The sequence below is a fragment of the Capsicum annuum genome, chromosome 3 (genome assembly GCF_002878395.1).
Source record: "Capsicum annuum cultivar UCD-10X-F1 chromosome 3, UCD10Xv1.1, whole genome shotgun sequence".
Taxonomy (NCBI): Eukaryota; Viridiplantae; Streptophyta; class Magnoliopsida; order Solanales; family Solanaceae; genus Capsicum; species Capsicum annuum.
Window position 1 is genome coordinate 244,122,226 of NC_061113.1, and position 20,858 is coordinate 244,143,083.

The 20,858-nt window shown below is 34.6% G+C and overlaps 2 protein-coding genes across 2 annotated transcripts; one reads left to right on the plus strand and one right to left on the minus strand.

Moving 5' to 3' along the window:
* The first annotated feature begins 731 nt into the window (after positions 1 to 731).
* On the plus strand, positions 732 to 5,330 carry LOC107862630 (peptide methionine sulfoxide reductase). Its single transcript, XM_016708260.2, has 2 exons — positions 732 to 1,347; positions 4,916 to 5,330. Exons 1-2 carry the CDS (start codon positions 1,024 to 1,026, stop codon positions 5,168 to 5,170), a joined length of 579 nt encoding a protein of 192 aa, XP_016563746.2. The 5' UTR covers positions 732 to 1,023; the 3' UTR covers positions 5,171 to 5,330.
* Positions 5,331 to 5,521: 191 nt separating this feature from the next.
* LOC107862629 (vignain) lies at positions 5,522 to 7,742 on the minus strand. The gene is made up of 4 exons (XM_016708259.2): positions 7,045 to 7,742; positions 6,293 to 6,528; positions 6,070 to 6,210; positions 5,522 to 5,990 (listed from the first exon to the last, which is right to left on the minus strand). The coding sequence occupies exons 1-4, from the start codon at positions 7,484 to 7,486 to the stop codon at positions 5,724 to 5,726; spliced, it is 1,086 nt and encodes a 361-aa protein (XP_016563745.2). The 5' UTR covers positions 7,487 to 7,742; the 3' UTR covers positions 5,522 to 5,723.
* Positions 7,743 to 20,858: the final 13,116 nt, after the last annotated feature.

Genomic DNA, 20,858 nt, shown 5'->3' on the forward strand with positions numbered 1-20,858 from the left:
TTTGATCTATTCTTTTATTGATTTTGTTAGAGTTTACATGAATTTTAACAACTTTATATATTTACATGGCATAATTTATGACAAATTATCAAGAAGAAAAATATTTTATCAATAATTATTGATAAATTTAATATTTATAATAATTAAGGGCATTTTAGTAAACTTGCAAGTTATGATACAGTACCATACCATCAAACAAAATAATAAAACTATTATTAAACAAAGGTGAAAGATACAATTCATCTAAACATTATATTGTACTATACTGTACAGCACAATACTATATCATACAGTACCGTACATTAAAAAACCATGCAAACCACCATCCAAACAAACACTGTAGAATGAGCAAGTTATAGTTCATAAATAAAATACTAAAATATTCTAAGACCCTGCATTGACAAACTACATATCCTTATGTTCTTTTTATAAATAAATATTTGTCATTATAAATTTTCAAATTCACATATTAACCAATATCAACAATAGTACTCTAGTAATAACTAGTTATTCTTTAATATGAATCTTTCAAATAATACATACAATATTCATAACAAACATGAATCTTTTTTTTTTGCAAAATTTAAAATGATGGACAATTTTTTTTCAAAATATAAACTTATCGGTTAAGTTTTATATTTAAAAAAAATAAAAAATCTTACTTTTTTGAGAATTTAAAATTTGAAGTCATGATTTCAAATGATATCTAAACCACTAATTTAAAATCATAATCCCAAATTACATTTTATCAAAACGCATACTAAATATATGATTTTTTTTCTTTTTCTTTTTGATATTTCATCAGTTAGGCACCTACTAAATATAGTATGATCTCAGTCAACACATACAAAATCTTTCAAGTTGTCTTTAATTTTTTACCAAGAATATTCAAATGACAAGTACAATAATGCATCTTAGCTAATTATATGACCAGGTTCACTTTAATCTATATCTTCAACAATGCAATTCATTTCTATATAAATAAATTACAAATTCCATACATTGTCTTAAGAAATTTAACCAATGTCTTCCATTAGCAAGTCAAACAATCCAGCACTAGATCCGGATCTGGATAACCCGGATCATAAGGGTCTGGATTTTGCCCAGTTTGCAGCAGGATGTTTCTGGGGAGTCGAATTGGCTTTCCAGAGAGTTGAAGGAGTTGTGAAGACGGAGGTCGGGTATTCTCAGGGGAATGTACATGACCCGAATTACAAGCTTATTTGCACCGGAACTACTGATCATGCTGAGGTTATTCGGATCCAGTTTGACCCGAATGTATGCCCGTATAACAATCTACTTTCTCTGTTTTGGAGTCGCCATGATCCCACCACTCTAAATCGCCAGGTATCGTATTACTACTTGGCTACGTTTTTATTTTTATTGTTTTGAATGTGTTGATTTGTTTAACGGCATTTTCAACTCGGCGAAAATACCCGATGCATGGAGGTGGAGCACTATGATCCCTCTGTATAAGAATAAGGTTGACATTCAGCGTTGCAACAATTATTGGGGTATTAAGTTATTGAGTCACACTATGAAAATTTGAGAGAGAGTGGTCGAGTTGAGGTTGAGGAGGATAGTCTCTATTTCGGAGAACCAGTTTGGATTTATGCCCGGGCGCTCGACGATGGAGGCAATTCACCTGATTCGGAGACTGGTGGAGCAGTACAGGGAAAGAAAGAAGGATCTGCACATGCTGTTTATCAACTTGGAGAAGGTATACGACAAAATCCCAAGAGAAGTTCTTTGGAGATGCCTGGAGGTGAGTGGGTCCCGGTGGCATAGATCAGGGCAATCAAGGACATGTATGATGGAGCTAAGACCCAGGTAAGGATGGCGGGTGGTGATTCTGAACATTTTCCTGTCCTGACAGGGTTACATCAGGGATCTACACTTAGCTCGTTTTTGTTTGCTTTGGTGATGAATGTGTTGACGCGGCGTATTCAACGCGATGTGCCCTGGTGTATGCTTTTTGCAGATGATATGGTTTTGATTGATGAAACTCGGGGGGTGTGAATGATAAATTAGAACTGTGGAGAGAGACCCTTGAGTCTAAAGGGTGCAGGTTAACTAGGAGCAAGACCGAGTATTTGGAATGTAAGTTTGATGGCTCGAGGGAGGGGATGACGTGGTAGTAAGTCTGGAGTCTCAGGTGGTGTGTAAGAGGGATAGTTTCAAGTATCTTAGGTCTATGATTCAGGGGAATGGTGAGATTGACGAGGATGTCTCTCACCGTATCGGGGTGGGATGGATGAAGTGGAAGCTCGCCTTGGGGGTGTAGTTTGATAAGAAGGTGCCGCCCAAGCTCAAAGGCAAATTTTACAGGGTGGCAGTCCGCCCGGCCATGTTGTATGGAGCAGAGTGTTGACCAGTCAAGAACTCTCACATTCAGAAATTGAAGGTGGCGGAAATGCGGATGTTGCGTTGGATATGTGGGCTTACTAGGGGTGATAGAGTTCGGAATGAGACTATTCGAGAAAAGGTTGGAGTAGCTTCGATGGAGGACAAGATGCGGGAGGTTCGTTTGAGATGGTTCGGACACGTGATGAGGAGGGGCACGGAGGCACCGGTTCGTAGGTGTGAGAGGCTTGCTTTGGATGTTTTCAGACGGGGTAGGGGTAGGCCGAAGAAGTACTGGAGAGAGGTGATTAGGTGGGACATGAAGCAGTTACGGCTTACTGAGGACATGACCCTAGATAGGAAGATCTGGAGGACGCATATTAGGATGGAAGGCTAGTGCCATTTTGGGTAGATAGGGTAGGACATTACTTGGTGGGTATAGTATTCTTATTATGATTTCTTGTTGCTTGTAGTATTACGATTGTTTACTAGTCTTTGTTTTCTCTTTCCCTGTATGTGGTGTCTCTATGTTTTGTCTTGTTCCAGGTTTTTTGGTATGACTTTAATTACTATTCCTTGTCTTGAGCCGGGGGTCTATCGGGAACAGCTTTGCTACTTCCCCGGGAGTAGTGGTATGGACTGCGTACATCTTACCCTCCCCAGACCTCATTATGTGGGAATACACTGAGTTTGTTGTTGTTGTTGTTGTTGAATGTGTTATTACTTGGTGTTGGTGTAATATACCACATTTACGATAAATGATTACAGTTGAAATAAAGTTAACAAAAATGAAGAAATTAAAATAATCATCTTTTTGGTTGAGGCGCGGATATCTCGATTTGTTTAAGGAGATTCAAGCCCAAATGCCGCATAATCTACACCAATCCAGCAATATATCTCTTGATTTATCCCCTCCAGGATACAACAACCCATCAATGATGTACAACTCAAACAACTCTTGATTAGTTGAAGAGTCCAAAGCTCCACCATAAAAACACCTTTCTTCAACATATATTTACTTTCTTTGTATAGTGAATATAGTTAAAGACTTGGAATATTTTCCTTGTTTCAACTCTTTCTTTCACTAATATAATAACTCTCTTTTGTATAGTGAATATAGTTGTAGACTTAGAATATTTTCTTTGTCTCAACTCTCTCTTTCACTATTACACACTATAATTTTTTTTCACACTTATCATATTTTCTTGTACATTCTACATCAACACAAAGCAAGAACCACCACTATTTATAGTTGTAGAATTGTTCCATGCAATGAATATGATGAATGAAGGGTAGTAATGTAGGTAGATGAATAATGTTGATGTTACATAAGTTACATGAAAGTAATGACCATGAAGTTACAAGTACTATGACTTGAGAGTTACAAGAACTAATGATCATGTGAGTTCCAAGAACTTATGATCATCTTTATCACAATTCATACCCAGTAACACAAAAATATAATGTGGTGAGTTACAAGAATAATGACACCATTTTCTTCACTTTATGGCTACTAATTGTCATGCACTTTAATATTCTTATTTTAATAATAGGTTGACTTGTAGTATCTTTCATGAAGTTTTCAAATATGTAAATTTATTTTAAATATTTGAAGATTCTATACCTGAATTTATAGTCAAAATGAAATCTTTTGGCTCGTATTTCAAACCAAGTTGTTTAACGGTGCTTGAGAACTATGAGGTCTCAGGTTTACATAGCACCAAATGATTTCTTCCATTTGTCCTAATCTTGGCGTACAGTTATTTGGTATCTATGCTAGTGGAGTTAGTATGTATCCGTGGAATTAGTCGAGATGGCTTGGACACCCAAGGTTGTTAATAAAAAGAAGCATAAACTATTGGTGTGTTTCCGATTTCCGTTGATACAAATGGTCAAATTTTTTGCTACTCCCCATTAGGTTTGCACTGCCTGTTAGACGAGCTTATCGCTGTAGCAGTGCTCCAGCTAGAGACAGCAATACTTATAGTTTTACTGCTACGAATAGAACGTATACAGTTTAGTTAACTTTGCATGATCCTACCTTAGTTAGTTGTTTTGCCATAGCTGCAGCTTTGAATTTGATTACATTATGTGCCTGGTTTTTAAGTTCGACATGATGCATTCGTATTGCTAATGCAGATAAGAAGTCAATGCATCATTATCATTCTTTTTGTAGATCAATTAAAGTGAAAATCATTATATTTAAACTTTAACATTCTGTTCCATTTGGCGAATTAACGAGGAAAGGGAGCTTTTTGCTGGGACATTAGCAAAAACAGGCAGTCATCACATGGAACTAAAATATTTATGAGTTTCTTCACTCATCTTCCCCTGTTTTTTATTTCATTTTGGGATCAGAAATAGAAAGGAGTTCTTCATAGGGTAGACTTACTGAACTCGTATGATCATGTTAGAATCTGTCACGGAGATGTTATTGCAGGTTGTATTGTTGTACCGTCCACCCTCGGACTCTTTTGCCTTCACTTGAAATATTTTTTGTATTTGTTGAGCATGAGTTTTTGCCTTTACCCAGAGTGTAACCTATAGATCTCATGATGATGGGTGTTGCTAGGGTAACGATGTGGGAAAGCAATACCGCTCAGGCATATACTACTATAATGATGCTCAGGCTCAACAGGCAAGGGAATCATTGGAAGCTAAGCAGAAGGAATTTGCGGATAAGAAGATTGTCACAGAAATTCTTCCTGCAAAGAGATTTTATAGAGCAGAAGAATATCATCAGCAATATTTAGAGAAGGGTGGGGGCAGAGGTGCTGCGCAGTCGGCTGCAAAGGGCTGCAATGATCCAATAAGGTGCTACGGTTGACCTAAGTCTTTGTATGTCAAAGCAACTAAAAGAACTTGTTGGGCATTCGTCTTGCTTATGTTTTAAATAAATATGTTAATGGTTCTTGATATTTTCTATAATTACTTGTTCTCTTGAATGGAATGACTAATAGTCGTAATGTATTTTCTCTTGGTCGTTATCTCTCCTTATCCAGTACCTGCAGTTTGTTGCTTTAGTTATAGAAAAAATGGAAGTGAAGTGTATCTTAATAAGTTGAAGTCTTTAAATAAGGTGGTTTGGGCTTGAAAGCAATATCAAGCATAGTAATACCAGTGAATTTTTATCCGTTTGATCCTCTTGTAGGATTAAACAAGTATATGCCCAATCGTATGCGCACCAAACATCTTATTTAGATTAGAAGAACATGTTTTACAGGAAAGGTAATGCTCATCAAATCAAATTCCAATGCAGTCTAAAGAACAATACAAATTGACACCATTGAAATTAGGTGTATTTATATAAATTGATGTGTATCTGAATAGATGCCTAATAGTGGCAAATTTAGACACTAGATGAGTCTGAGTGATGTAATTTAGAGTTCATCCTTGGGTGTGGTTGCAGGAGGTCCTGTGGGGTTGTTCGATGAGTTCTTGATGGGGTAAGATGGTTCCATTGCTATACCACACAACCCCTCTTCTGCATCAACCTTGCGCTGCATCCTAATGTATCCTCTTTCTCCCCATTCAGCTCCCCATGAGTTCTTCACAATCCAGTATTTGGTTCCATCAAGGGTTGTGCCATACCCCACAATTGCCACACCATGGTCCAACTCAGTACCACATTCTCCGGTGAATACTCCCTGCCATATGTACAGTTCCATAAATATTTATAGCTAGTAAACACATTAGAACTTGAGAGACAACGGTGTATCTTTTTACCTCAGAGTAGAACTGGAAGTCAGAACCTGAAGCGTCTATAGCTACAGATACAGGCTGGTTGGCTACTGCTTTAAGCAGTGCATCCTCATCATTTGGAGGAACATCCTCGTGTCCGTCAATTGATACCACCGGAGCATTCCTCTGTCAATTTGATAAAATTCTTGTCCGTGTATTAGAAACAAGACTGGTCAGATTAGCCATCCTACTGATGCAACAGTCTTACCTTTTGAATGTCACACTGGTCGTCTTTAGCCATATAAGGATACTGCCTCTCTGTTGTGATACCTCCCTTCTCCTTGATGAAATCAAACGCCAGGTCCATCAACCCTCCATCGCATCCTTGGTTTTGTGCAGTGTCACAGTCAACAAGTTCTTGCTCTGATAAAGATACTAAATTCCTCGTTTTGATTTGGTTTATCCCCTCTACGGCCACCACAGTTGAAAATGCCCAGCAACTTCCTATATCACGCAAAAAGATCTTCCTTCAGCTAGCTATCATATTGCAGAAAATCATATTATATTGTTTACCCTTTAACACCCTCCGATTCAATTTGTTTGGCCTACTTTACTTTTTAGCCCATTTAAAAAAGAATGACCCGTTCCCTTTTTAGCAACTCTTTAATTTCAACTTCCCACGTGACACGTTTAAGAACACAAGATTAAAGGACATTATGGTACATTCGATGTATCTTTAGTTTAAGACCACATGATTCAAAAGTCTTGTTTACTTTCTTAAACTCCTTACAATGACATGTTACACCAAGGACATGGCCTAGCTGTCAATGAAGTGGATAAAGCTAGTATCGAAAGAAGTTTCTTCTTTTCTGGCTAAGACTTGGTGGGCATGCAAAGTTACCTTTTCCTGTACTGGTTGGAGATAGTAGATACTAAGTGGAATAGTTGAGATGCATGTAAACTAACTCTAACAACACCGTTATTAGAAAAAAAATCAATGGCATGTTATTACTTTCTTACCACACTGGCCTTGGTCTTTGACAGGAGTGACAGCACCTCTCTTCCTCCAGTCAACAGAGGGAGGGACATTATCCTCGTTTGCGTACATGTAAGTTCCATTTGCTCTTGAAGCTCCAAGAAGAGTACGATGATGCTTAATCTTGGAACCAGCATAATGTTGTCTGAATTCATGGTTAGTCATGTCTGCAAACTTGTTAAGTTTCAGCTTATAAGTCTTATCCTTGTTGTTGAAGTTGTGAACATAGTTTACATTAGCCTTAAACACATTGAACCTCTTGTGTTTCTCGTCAAGGCTCCTCGACACAGTGTGATGACTCCGCCATCTCTCATACATCTCCCATAATTTTTCCTCAGTCTCCAACTCCTTCTCGTGGTAATCGAAACTCTCTCCCAGCCTAAATACCAAAGCTAAGGAGAAAAGAACTAGGACTAACTTCTTCATATTCAAAGACTTAGAATTCAGTTGCGAATTAATGATATTTTAGATATTAGAATTCAGTTGTGAATGATATTTTTAGGGACTATGAAGAGGCCTTTTTATAGATGAAAGTGTTAATGAATGAAACAAGTGATTGATTGCTTATGGGAAGAAACAACACTCAATTAATAATTGAAGGAGAAGTGACAATAGGGTAACAGAATTATGGATATGAGGTAATGGGTATGCACACTTTGCCTACACAAGCAAAAGCAATGTAATTTATAAGATCTTTTGGTTATACAGATTTATAAAACTTTTTTTTAACAGATAAAGAAGGAATAAAAGTGACTTTTTAATTAGGCAGTGAGGCGTTAGGAATGGCTTATGCAATAAAAAAAGAAGAAAAAGAGGTTGCAAATTGAACACGTTAAATTTGTTGATATTAAAAGAGAATGACGAACGTTAGTTATATTGTTCGAGACTGTTGGATATTATGGCATGAGTTGTATTCAGAAAGATTGGATAATAAATTTTTGTGTACATATTTTTTATTTTTTATGTTGCGGTTTGAGCAAATTTAGATATGCGCATTGCAAAACTCATTTTTGAGGATAATGTTAGCAACAATTTTTTCCCCCTTGCTACTCATTTAATGAAAATTGTAACCCTTAACTATGATTTAATTAGACAAATATATTTTTAGAGAATGTTTGCCTCGGGGCATAAGTTCAATGCATCTACTTCGCAAGCAAATTTTTACCCATAATATTTAAAGTAAAAAAAAATTGACACAAATCCATACTATTGAACTAATCTCCCAACACAAGTTATCTTTGAGGCATAAGTTTTGTGTATGAACTTAAGGCATAATTTTCTAAAATTGAACGTATATCTCAAGACACAAGTTATATCTTACAAAGACATAAGTTCCATTTTAGAAGTTCATACTACAGGACTTGTGCCCCAAGATACAAGTAATGCCTAAGGCAAAGAAAAAAAAAAAAATCAAAAAACAAGGCATAGGTTATGTCCTACGAGACATAAGTTCACTATAAATTTATTTTAAGGTATATTAATAATTTAAGACTAAACTTATGTCTTGTAGGTAAAACCTCTGTCTAGTGATTTTTTTTTTTTTTTAAAAAATATTAGGAATATTTTTATTCATATTTTTATTACTTAAAATGTTGATGAACAAATATTAAAGACCACCAATTTGATAGGCAAATATTAAAGACCACTTTAAAATTGGAGAATTCTTGCAATGACCGCGTTCCTATCAAAAATGTTTTCATTTCCAGAAAAAACTCTAATGAAGAATGGAGAAATCTCGTCAATCTCATCTCTCCCTCCGCAACTCATGCTGGTGTATAACCGCTTTGTGTGATAACTGAATTTGAATTTTTTTTTTTTTCCAGAAAAAGAGAAAAAGATCTCTCGTTGAAGGAAATATAAAAAAGCTGGCAGATAGAAATTTCTTGCGGCAAGTAATGGCTTTAATTAGTATATGTGCAGCTGAGGTTTATATATTCCATTTAACTAAAACGCTACGTTTCAAATGTTTAAAATGTTAATGTGGCTCTGTATGTAATAAGAAAAGAAAATATAAGGATAATTTGATAAAGAATATATTACTTTGTATTAAGATTTAAGATTTAATACAAAGTAATATAGTCTTTATCAAATTATCCTTATATTTTCTTTTCTTATTACATACAGAGCCACATTAACATTTTAAACGTAGCGTTTTAGTTAAATGGAATCAAATTACGTTTAAAGGTTTAATACAAATTACTATTAATAGATTTAATACAAAGTAGTATATTACTATTTTTAATATTTTACTTTGTATTAAAAATTACTTTGTATTAAATCTATCAAGACACCAAAATTACTTTGTATTACTTTGTATCAAATTACGTTTTGTATTTCTTTTCTTATTACATACAGAGCCACATTAACATAAAGAATCAAATTACTTTGTATTAAATCTATCAAGACCCGAAAAATAGGTCACACGGAGTGTGATTTTATTATGGATAAAGGTTTTTTTTTTTCCTTTCTAAAAACTGTTGTTGTTGTCGTCGTCATCGTCATCGTCGTCCAACTCTGTTAGTTTTGTCTAGTTAACTTTGAGCTAAAAAGGAAAGAGAAACAAAGCTGTGCGTATCTCTTTGGTAAGAAAAGTCTTTTTTTTTTTTTTAGTTTTCCGAGGCCCACAGCCGGCAGCTATGAGATTAATTTTCTGTTTCTACTGTCAGCCATAAGACTAATCCTCCGTTCTTACTGTCAGCACACTAAGCGGTAGGAAACTGGCCACAGAGTTTTTTATTCAGTAGAGGTGGAGATCGAACCCTCAACCTCTTGCTTAAAGGGTGAGGTGCTGAACCACCACATCAACTTTGTGGTTAAGAAAAACCTCTTATTACCAAGAAAAAGATCCAGTGTAGGGGTTTTGACGAGAACTTAAAAAATCAAATCAAATTGAAATTCATTAAATTAAAAGAAAAGATCGATGATTTTTCCATTGAACTTGGTTTTGATTTTCTAATCTAGAAATCGACAAGTACTTCATCCATTTGATTTTATTTGTCATTATTTCTACTTGAATTTTCATTTTTACTTATCATTTTTAACATATCAATAAAAGACAATTGTTTTTTCCTCTTTTACCCTTAGCATTAATTATTTATTCTCCAAATTATTTTCAAGATATATTACTCTAAACGTCAATAAATACGGATAGTATGATGAAATAACATATCAATAATTATATTCTTAAAAAATCTATCATGTTAAAAAGTGATAAGTAAAAAACTAACAAAGGGATACTAGCTTGGTTTTGGTTTTAAGTAAAATATGATTACTAGTGTCACAAAGTATTTGAGCCCTTTTTAATTTGGGCGAATTGTAATTAATTCACCAACTTTTCACATTTCGAAAAGGAAGAATAAAAGAAAAAGATTAGCCAAAAAGTGGTACATACTGTGTTTGAACTGTGGAATGAGGTCACATGGGTAGTTCCTTCGAAACATAGGAAAAACATTACTAGCTTGGCTTCTGTTGCTTTAAAAATTCGGCTTGTCATTGTTTAGTTGCTTAAGAATTTGAGTTTTCTGCACCATTAGTCTATAAAATATTTTATACTATTAGATAAATTTAATTTGCTATTGCAAGTTATCTAATTTTTTCTTTTTAAATTTTTATGTAAATAATTGAATAATATGTAATAGCAGGTCAAGTTGATCGATAATGTAGAATATTTTGCACACGCACAGAACTTAAACTCCTATGCCTAAATGCGTTGACTTCAATGACAATTTTTGGATAAATTGTGAAGCAACGTAACGCCACCCTAACCATTTTACACCTCATCTATGCTATGCATGTTCGGTGTTGCTCGACTCATATACGGATTCAGGATTTGAAGTAGTTTGTAACTACTTATTATGATTTTAAGTTATTACATAAAAATAATTGAATTCAAAATTGTTCGGAGACCACGTGTTCAATCAGTGGAATAACCTCTTGCAGAAATGTATAATAAGACTGTGTATAGTAGATTTTTACGGTTCGCCTCTTTCTGAATCTCGTGCATCACAGGAGTTTTAGTGCGCGAGTTGTCCAATTTTTACAATAAGATATTTATAGTTTTAGCGAATATTTTTATTAATATATAAAGTTTCTAGCAAATGTTTTTACTTCTACGTGAATTAATAAAATAATATTATAATCCGCTTCTATATAGAGTAATATCTCATCATTTTGTTGACAGCTATGCAATATTGTAAGCATTTCATTCACGATTAGAATCTTATAATTGTCGGTTAATTACCATTTTATCAAGTTATCAATCGACACTTATCTTAAAATTTCGTCGGTAATAATTATCTTATAAGTAATAATTGACCTGATTGAATAATATATATATATATATTTTTTGAAATATCTTGAATATATAAAACTTATACACCTAAGCAATTGCCTCTGTTGTAAGCTTCCAAACGTAATTAGTCTGACATGGTCTTCTTATCCTATGAATCACAGCACGACAGCAAGTCAACAACAGGCATTAGCTTAACTCTTAAGTGATTAACACTCTTATCTTTCTTCCTAATCAGTTGGAAGAAGCTTTTACTTAATCTTGATAGCAAAAGATTCTTCGAAATTATTATTTTTTGATTATTCATGACCCAAACTTCTGAGCATTATTCATTGTCAAAAAGACTGAAGAAATAAATTCATCATTCCACTACATTCGATTCAAAAACTCGGGAATCAACTAATGCGCTATTCAGGTATCTTGATTGAAATCCCTGTAAATGATATTTTCCGTCGAAATAATATTCTTGCATATTTCGATGATTCTCAATACAGAAGAAAGAGTTCGGATATTATTAAATAGGCAAAATGACCTTCTGGACCCCTGTACTATGTCGGTTTTGTAAGTTGGATACTTTTACTTACATGCTTATCATCTGGACCCCTAAACCTATTAAAAAGCTATATTTTGCATCCTTTAACCGTTGACCGAGCCTACGTGGCATTGAAATTGCTGAGTAGGACGAAGAGCGTGAAGGCACTCGCCTAAGGTGCGAGTGGGGATCAATTTTTAATCAATTTTATATTAAAATAATTAAAAAAAAATTAAAAAGGCCACTTAACTTTTTTTTTTAATTTTTTTAATTTTAAAATATTTTTTAAAATAATAAAAAAAAATTTAGAAAAAAAATTAAAAATTTCCCTTTCCCCAACCCCCTCCCCTGTCCAGCCATCCCCCATCGACCCCAACCCCCTCTCCCCCACCCCCACCCCCCACTCAACCCCACCCTACCCCCCGTCCAGCACCACCATTAACGCCCCCACCCCCACTATTCTCATACACCAAAACACAATCACACAACATATTCACTCAACACACACCCACACAAAACCTTTATTTTATTTATGGATTAGCAACTACACAACAACAATTCTCCACCCGCCATCATCAATATACGATACACTCACCATCTTCCTTTGTTCTGCAACTTATACACACAGACGCACTCCTTACTGAAAAAGACACACACACACACAGAGATCAAGGGAGAAATTGAGAGTAAGAAAATAATGAAGGAAAGGGTAAGAACGAGAGAGATCGAGAGAAAACGAAGAGAGTGTGATCGAATTCCGACGAGGTGTGAAGATAACCCATTAAAATCGGTGACCAAGCTCTTCACAGGAATCGACCATATCCATCGAAAAATGACTCAGAACTTGCCATCGTAGGAAAAATCGTCACCAGCGATCGAAATCACCCGCGAAATACCATCACCAGTGAGCTACGAGTGAGCCGCCAGCATAATCCATTTCATTTGAGTTGTCCAGTTAATTTGAGAATTTGCCCCATTTCCATTTTGGTTATCAAATGACTGTTCGTTTGGTCGTTTCCTCAGCTTTCACGTCCCCTCTACTTCGTTCTCTCTCTCTCTCGTTGTTTAACTCTCTCTCTTACTCAATCTCTCTCAGATCTGTGTGTGTGCATGATATCAATGAAGAGTGTGTGGTGTGTGTGAGTTGAATGTGTGTGTTTTTCTCGGTAGCTGGGTGTGTTTGTATTGTTTTCTCTATATCAGGAAGCCATGAATCTCTATGTGTGTATGCATTTTTATTGTGTGGGTGTAAAATCTGTGGAAGATGATTGTTGGAAGCTCATTGTGAGTGTGTGTGATGGTGTGTATTGAGCGTGACCATGAAAAAAGTTCGTTTGTAAGAAAAAAAGAAGAAGAAATGAAGAAAGAAAAACAGCAAAAAGAAAGAAATGGAAAAAGGGAATGGAGAAAGATAAACAACAAATGGAAAAAAATGAGGGAAGAGAGAGGAAAAAGAGGAGGTTTTTTTTTTTTTTTTAAATTTTAATATGTAATATTTTTTATATATAAAAATGAAGTGGAAGATGACGTGGCACACGTGGCAGCTGATGTGGCAGCTGACATAGGAGAGTGTGTTACACTCACCTAAAACGTGTTTAAAATGTTGCTTTTTAGTGGATTCAGGAGTCCAGATGACAAACATGTAAGTAGAAGTGTCCAACTTACAAAACCGACATAGTACAGAGTCCAGAAGGTCATTTTGCCTATAAAATATGAGACTATAGAAACGCATTCAGTCATCAAAATAAGGATTTGATTGAGTATCAAAGAGTCAAGAAATTTCAATCAAAATACCAAAAGAAAGTAAATCGATATTTAGAATATTATATACAAGTTACACCATACTGGTGATAAAAGTAAAATCTTTAACAGGTAATATAAGAGAAAGGGAACATATTGACTGGAAGAACAAACTACTAATACCGGTAGACAAAATAGTATATGAAACTTCCCCCAACACATATATATACCTAGAGATTATATTTTGGTAACTCATGATAGAGTCGAGCAGTGAGCACATAAAGATTATACTCTCTTACCAACATGGGTGTGCTGCAGTGGATGGGGCTGCTCCACCCTTAATTAGAGGTCGAGGGTGTGGGCGATGCAATTTTATTAAATTTAAATTCGTACAAAATTCGAATTATATTAAATTCAAAAGATATTAGTCCCAAATAAATATTGCGGATTAATATAATTGAATTAATTATTTAAGTCCAAATGTGTATGAATTTAAATAAGGCCCAATTATATTTATTGGGTTAGTCCATTAATTTGGGCTACAAATTATGAGCCCACTTTACTAAGACCAAGATATTGTACATCATATTCTAGAGGCCTAAATAAGCGCCACGTGTTAAATGACACGGCATGCCAAGTCAAGTGAAGGAGCCAATAGGACCGTGCCATATGTCAAAATGATGCAGCAGGCCCATGAAATAAAAGCCTATAAAAGGGCGCCACATCACTTAAATCTGATTGGTTAAAGGAAATTCATATTTATCATGACTCTTCCTTTCCTACAACTATAAATAGGGTCTCATAATTCAGAAAAAAGGGACCCCAGAACTCTAACAAATAGCAAGAGAAAGTTCGTGGATCAAACTCCACAATTTCTCTAAAAAGCTCAAGCAGTCAAAGCAAGTTCATCGAGATTCAAGATCAAGACTGCAATATTCAAGAACAAGCTCAAAAGCCCTTGAATTCAAGCACAATTCAAGATCAAGTCCCTCAAATCAAGAAATCAAGTTCAAATTCAAGATCAAGCTTCAAGCTCTTGAATTTATATTTGAAAAGGCGAATCAGATGATTCATAGAGATTGTAACACTCGTATTGAAATCAATAAAATCGATTGTTGAAATATTTTTCTTGTCTCGAATTATTTATTTTTCGGTCTTGAAATTTTATTGTCCAACAAATTCTGGCACGTCGAGTGGGACCAAATCTGCCCTTCATCTCTTCTCTCATAAATCAAATCTGCAAATCTATAGCCACCGCATAAAGATGGAAACTCTATTGGTACTTTAAGACTCGTCATCAAATCTACACTTCGACAAGCCTTGAAGTAGGGGGCATTTGTAGACATCTAAAATTTGTGGACTCTTCAATAATAATCCAAATTCTGTTAGAGTTCTAGAAGGCTACTAAACCCTAAATCTCGCCTATTTAAAGGGTAACATATTCCCTGAAACAGACATCTTGAATATCCTATAAACTGATGGGTATTCGTAAAAAGATTGGGATCTTCAATATCCCACAAAATCATGGGATATTCATAAAGAGATCATCCTATGTTCGAGAATAAGCCACTAACGGCCCTCGAATTACGGAGAAAATCAAGAGTTCGAGAATAAGCCACTAACGACTCTCGAATTACAGAGAAAATCAAGAAAGAAAAACCAAGGGAGGAACAAATTTGTAACCACAATCGTTTATCAATAAAAAATTCTTGTTTCTTCATATTTTTGTTTGTGGTTAAAATTTATTTTCCATGAACGAAAATTTGTTGCAAACAAATTCTGGCACGCCCAGTAGGACGATCTCTACCTCTCATCTCAACAAAAATTTGTTGCAAACAAAATTATCTCGTCCTCTTACTATCAATGCTTGAAGTACCTTGAAGGCGAAGTGGAAAGAAAGATAGTTGCCGATGACAAGCCATTTACTGAAGCTGAGTCACATTTTGTCGATGCAAAATTCTACTTAAAGAAGCACGTTGTGGATGGGAAAGGGGTTGAAGATGTCACACCAAGACCGAGTGTGCTCAACTTGCATCTAAGAAGGTCGCAGTGACTGTCAAAAAAGTCGCCACCAAGAAGCCTCTCTCCACTTGAAATAAAGAAGGTGTCGTTTCTACGAAAAAAAGATAACTCCCATTCTTCGTTACGTACCAAAGGTAAGGAAAGAAAAAGATCACCCATCGGATTTCCAAGATAATGTGCTGAAGGAGCTAACTTTACCTATCAGGAAGATTGATGCAATAAATCCATCCTTAAAACTTCTTGAAGAGTCTGTGGCTCAAAATCTGCCACAAGATATGACACTCCCTGCGAAGCGTATGAAAGAAAGCTTTGACCTAAATGTATATAAGCTATTTGTGAAGGCTGGATACAATCCTAATTGTCACACCCTTTTTTCGTTCGAGGAGATCGGGTCGAAGGGTTTTTCCAATTAAAGTGACGATATTGAATAGGAATTATTTTAATTACAGAGTCGCCAATTGGAATTGAGTTTTGGTGTTCTAAGTCACCTTTTTGAATCCCTAATCAAAAGAAAATGACTCTTTAATATGGTCTGTGCAAACAGAAGACCGGGTAAGGAATTCTATTGACTGAAGGGAAGGTGTTAGGCACCCCTCGAGTCCCATGGTTCTAGCACGGTCGCTTTTATTGACTTATCTTGACTTAAATCATTTTTGAATAATTTGTGTTAAGGCCTAAATTTATTCAATTTTATTATACCAAAAATAGCTATCTACGTCTCTTATATTAAATAAATTGATGAAAATTAATTTTTAGAAAGATATTTTCCAAGGTGCATTGTTACATCCTTGGATTTTAAACGTCTCAGAAAGATGCGTACGCCACATTCTTAATTAAGATGAATATTTTAAGCATGTTTAAAAATTGTCTAACGCTAAAATATTGATATATTCCTAAATATTATTTAATTAAAACGGTTAATTGATTTAACAATTAATTATTAAAACTTGTTAATAATAAAGAAAAATAAAAATAAAATAAAATAATAATATAATATAATATATACAAAATTAATTATTAAACATGTAATACTGATTTTATATAATCTCCCAAATCTGTATTTCTCTAAATTAATGTCGTCACAAAGTACTTATAAGACCATTAAGCACGAAAATTTACAAGTCAATACCATATCCATTTTAAACCAAAAAAAAAGTTATCATGTCAATATAAGCCATGTTTGCATTTTCAATAAATTAATAATTGATCCTTCTGCCAAAAGAAAACCCTTAAAAGATATATTTCTTCTAATTTGTATTAAATCCTTATCCTTACAAAGAAATTTTTTTAAACAATATCAACAGGAGATATACCAAATAAAATGAAAACTCTCGAAATTACATAAAAAGTTCCTAAATCCCATCTCTAGAGCATAAGATGATTTCTTTAATCTCGGAATCTAATTCATTTATGGTGGTGACGATGACAGTAACGAACTTTGCCAGAGATGATGATTATGGCCAGATCTGGCATTTGAGAGGGAGGAGGGGAGGCAACAGCGGTGGCGGCTGGTGGAGACGCGCCTGCTAGTTGCCGATTTGAACGGTTTTTTAATGATGGTTTCGGCCGGAGGAGGTAACCAGAGTTGGTTGTTGGTCGCCGGTGACAGGTTGGGAGACAGATCCGGTGGTTGGTGGTCGTATTTGGATATTTTGAGGGAGTTTTGGTGGCTAGTTGGCTGGATTTTAGATGGGTTTCCGGCAACGGGAATGGGCAGCAGCCATGGGGGGGGGGGGGGGGGGGGGGGGGGGGGGGGGGGGGGGGGTTCTTTGGTGGTGGTGGTGGTGCGGTTTCGACATTTTCGATGGTTATCAACATTTTCTGGCGAGATTCCGATAGGTATTCGTCGAAAAATGAATATGGTCTATTTTTTGCAATTTTACCAGTGAAAACTTTGTCAGAAATATGTATATTTTACTGATTCCGATCACCCTCTCAACTGTTTTGTACATTCTTCTTCTTTTGATTTTCTCCGATTTTCTCTTATCTTTTTTTCATTTTTTGGTTTTAACTGCTTGTATTTCTATTTAATGTAATGTTTCTATACTGTTTTTGTCATGAACAGATAAAAATGAGACATGATATTAATTTTTACTATTTATAACATGCTTAAAATACAAACATGACAACAAATATATATAATGTTCATTCATAAATCACAAAAAAAAATCATATTATTATTCAATTTATAACAAAAGTTTAAAATAAAATACAGGATTACGAATGAAACCTGTGATAAAAATGAAACAGAAACTTTAAATATTGTCCCGGAAACTTGACCGTAATCCAAATTCAACTTCACTCTCCTTTATTTGATGTTTTGACTGATCTTCACTTTTTGTTTTTCTTTTTCACTAATAATTTTTACTCTCTGATTTTCTTTTTGTCTGATATTGTAGTTTCTGATTTTTGATGTGATGGTCTGGTGAGTAGTATTGTACGTAGTTGGGTGAAGAGTCCTTTAAATAGGGGATTGTTGGGGGGGGGGGGAAATATCGGGGAGTAGTTTTTACTAGAGAAGATTTTTGAATTTGAAAAATATTTTTTTTTAATTGAAGACAATAATAATAATAATAAATAAATATGATAGTAATAATAAATAAATAAAATAATAATAATAACAATAAATATAATAATAATTAATTAATTTTATATTAATCAAAACGTAGTAACAATTTATAAATAGACAAAAATAAATATAACAAAATAGTATTAAAACTACTAATTTATTGGATAAAATTTAGAATAAATAATATATTTTTAATTTTTATATTATTTTTAAAATTAGAATAAAAATATAAACAAATATCTAAAAATTAACTTTATTTAGTTATTTGCTTTCTAACAAAAAATTTATTAAAATAAAAATAAAAATAAGAATCAAAATAATATATAATTAAATATATAAATATAAAATATTTAATATCGACAAACAAGTTAAAATTTAGGAAGGATCAAAAATCACATATCTACATATTTGCCCCTTTTTGTGTGAAATCTCGGAGAATTTTCATACAAAGAAGTATATAAGATATGATTTTTAATCCTCTGATTATTTTAAAACTAAGAATAAAACAAACTTAAAACTGAAATAAAGGAAAAAAATGTGACCGAGTCCTTGTTTTAGACATCCTACCTATCCCGGATTATAAGGGAATCAGGTCACAAGTAGTTCAAAGGTAACATGATGAGAGAAAGAGTGAGACGTGAAGTGAGATTTCGTCAAGTTTTCGGTTGACAACTTCTGCTTTTTTACATCAAATGACTAACAAAATAAAAAATGAAAAATACAAGTAAAAATTGCAATCTCTAGAATCTTGATTCAAGCCTTCGCGACTTGAATTTGAAAATTCACCCTATTCTTCAGGCGGCTCCTAAACTTTCTTTTTTTTTTCTTCACCCTGCTCTTCAGGCGGGCTCCTGGACTTATAACTTCTTCACCCTGTTCTTCAGGCGGGCTTTTGGACTTACAACTTCTTCACCCTATTCTTCAGGCGGGCTCATGGACTTCCAATTTCTTCACCCTGTTCTTCAGACGAACTCCTGGACTTCTAATTTCTGTACCCTGTTCTTCAGGCGGGCTCTTGGACTTACAACTTCTTCACCCTGTTCTTCAGGCGGACTCCTGGACTTCCAATTTCTTCACCCTGTTCTTCAGGCGGGCTCCTGGACTTCCAACTTCTTTACCTTGATCTTCAGGCGGGCTCCTGACTTGCAACTTCTTCACCCTGTTCTTCAGGCGGGCTCCTGAACTCAAAGCAAATAGTGAAACAAAATAACATCACATTCTTTAGGAGGGTACTGGATATTAAATAAATTTCCATTCTTCAGGAGGGTCCTGAGCATAAAAATAAATTCTCATTCTTCAGGAGGGTCATGTCCTATTCTTCAGGAGGGTCCTAAATATAAAATAAATTCCCATTCTTCAGGAGGGTCCTGAGCATAAAAATAAATTTCCATTCTTCAGGAGGGTTCTGAGCAAAAATAAATTCCATACAACACACATAAATTTTTTGCCCCAGTTTGTACTAAAAAAATTTATGTGTCACTGTATCTTAATATACCTCGCAAAGAATAAAGTTTACCATGACCGAGATCTAGTGTCGGATGTTGCAACCATGCTTCTTGCATTGAGAGAAGTGTGAAATCACATCCTTTATCTGAAAACAACTATTTCATCTCTGTTCCAAACAAAGAAAAATTGTGAGTTTTAAAATATGTGGTGGTTGGTTTGTGGCTTTTGGCTTTTGAAGTGGCCGCTCTCGCACTTGCTATGCTCAACTCTTTTCCAATCCATGATAATATTCATTGAATTATCATACTTCTGACTCAAAATTTTGACTACTGAGATCCTCAACTAAAATGATGTTTCTGTTGTATGATGCTTCTGAGTTTAGCTTCCAATACATCTCTTAGATTTTCACGAGTTTAAAATGGTCAAATCACAATCATCTTGAGTACCTTACTTTTACTTTGAATTGTTATCTCTGTGCATCGGCCCTTTGTCTTGATTTGTACCCTTAAAGGAGTTGGTAGCGAGTCTGGAGTCCTTTCTCACTCGACCTAACGTGAATTTGACTTAAAAGACAACAAAATTTTTTCGTTTGATGGAAAGGACACAAAAAATAAAAAATTAAAACAAAACAAAAAGAAAAAGACAATAGACATCTCTTTTTCAAAATAAATAGAAAACTTATCTGAATGTGGAAAATGATTTTGGTGATTATGACATGCATTTTGAATCAAATAACCAGATCTACCCACACCAATCATTACAACTTTTGTCTACTTATTGACCTTGAAATTAAGTCAATCTTAAATTGTTCCTTCTTGATAACAACCTTTCTTCGGCTAGTGGCACCTCAATGGGTTTTTGCCAACGAGCCTATCTTCTTTGTATTTCTGTCTCAGCTCACAGTCATCTTATGGTGCCCAAAAGGGTTTTTACCACTAAGATTCTCTCATTTTCACTTTTTCATTTCATTTGTTTTTAAAACTAAACACCCAAAATATGAAATATCATGCACTCATAACATGTTTAACCTTGACATTCTTAAAGATTGATTCGAAGGTCTTTCTTTGGTTGTAACTTGACTTTTAGATAGGGTTAGAAAGAAAAGTTGGCATGAGGCTCAAAAATTTATATAACATTGAGTGAAACATACAACTTTTGGAATCGATTCTTTTAAGAAAATAAATTTTGCCCCTGTTTAATT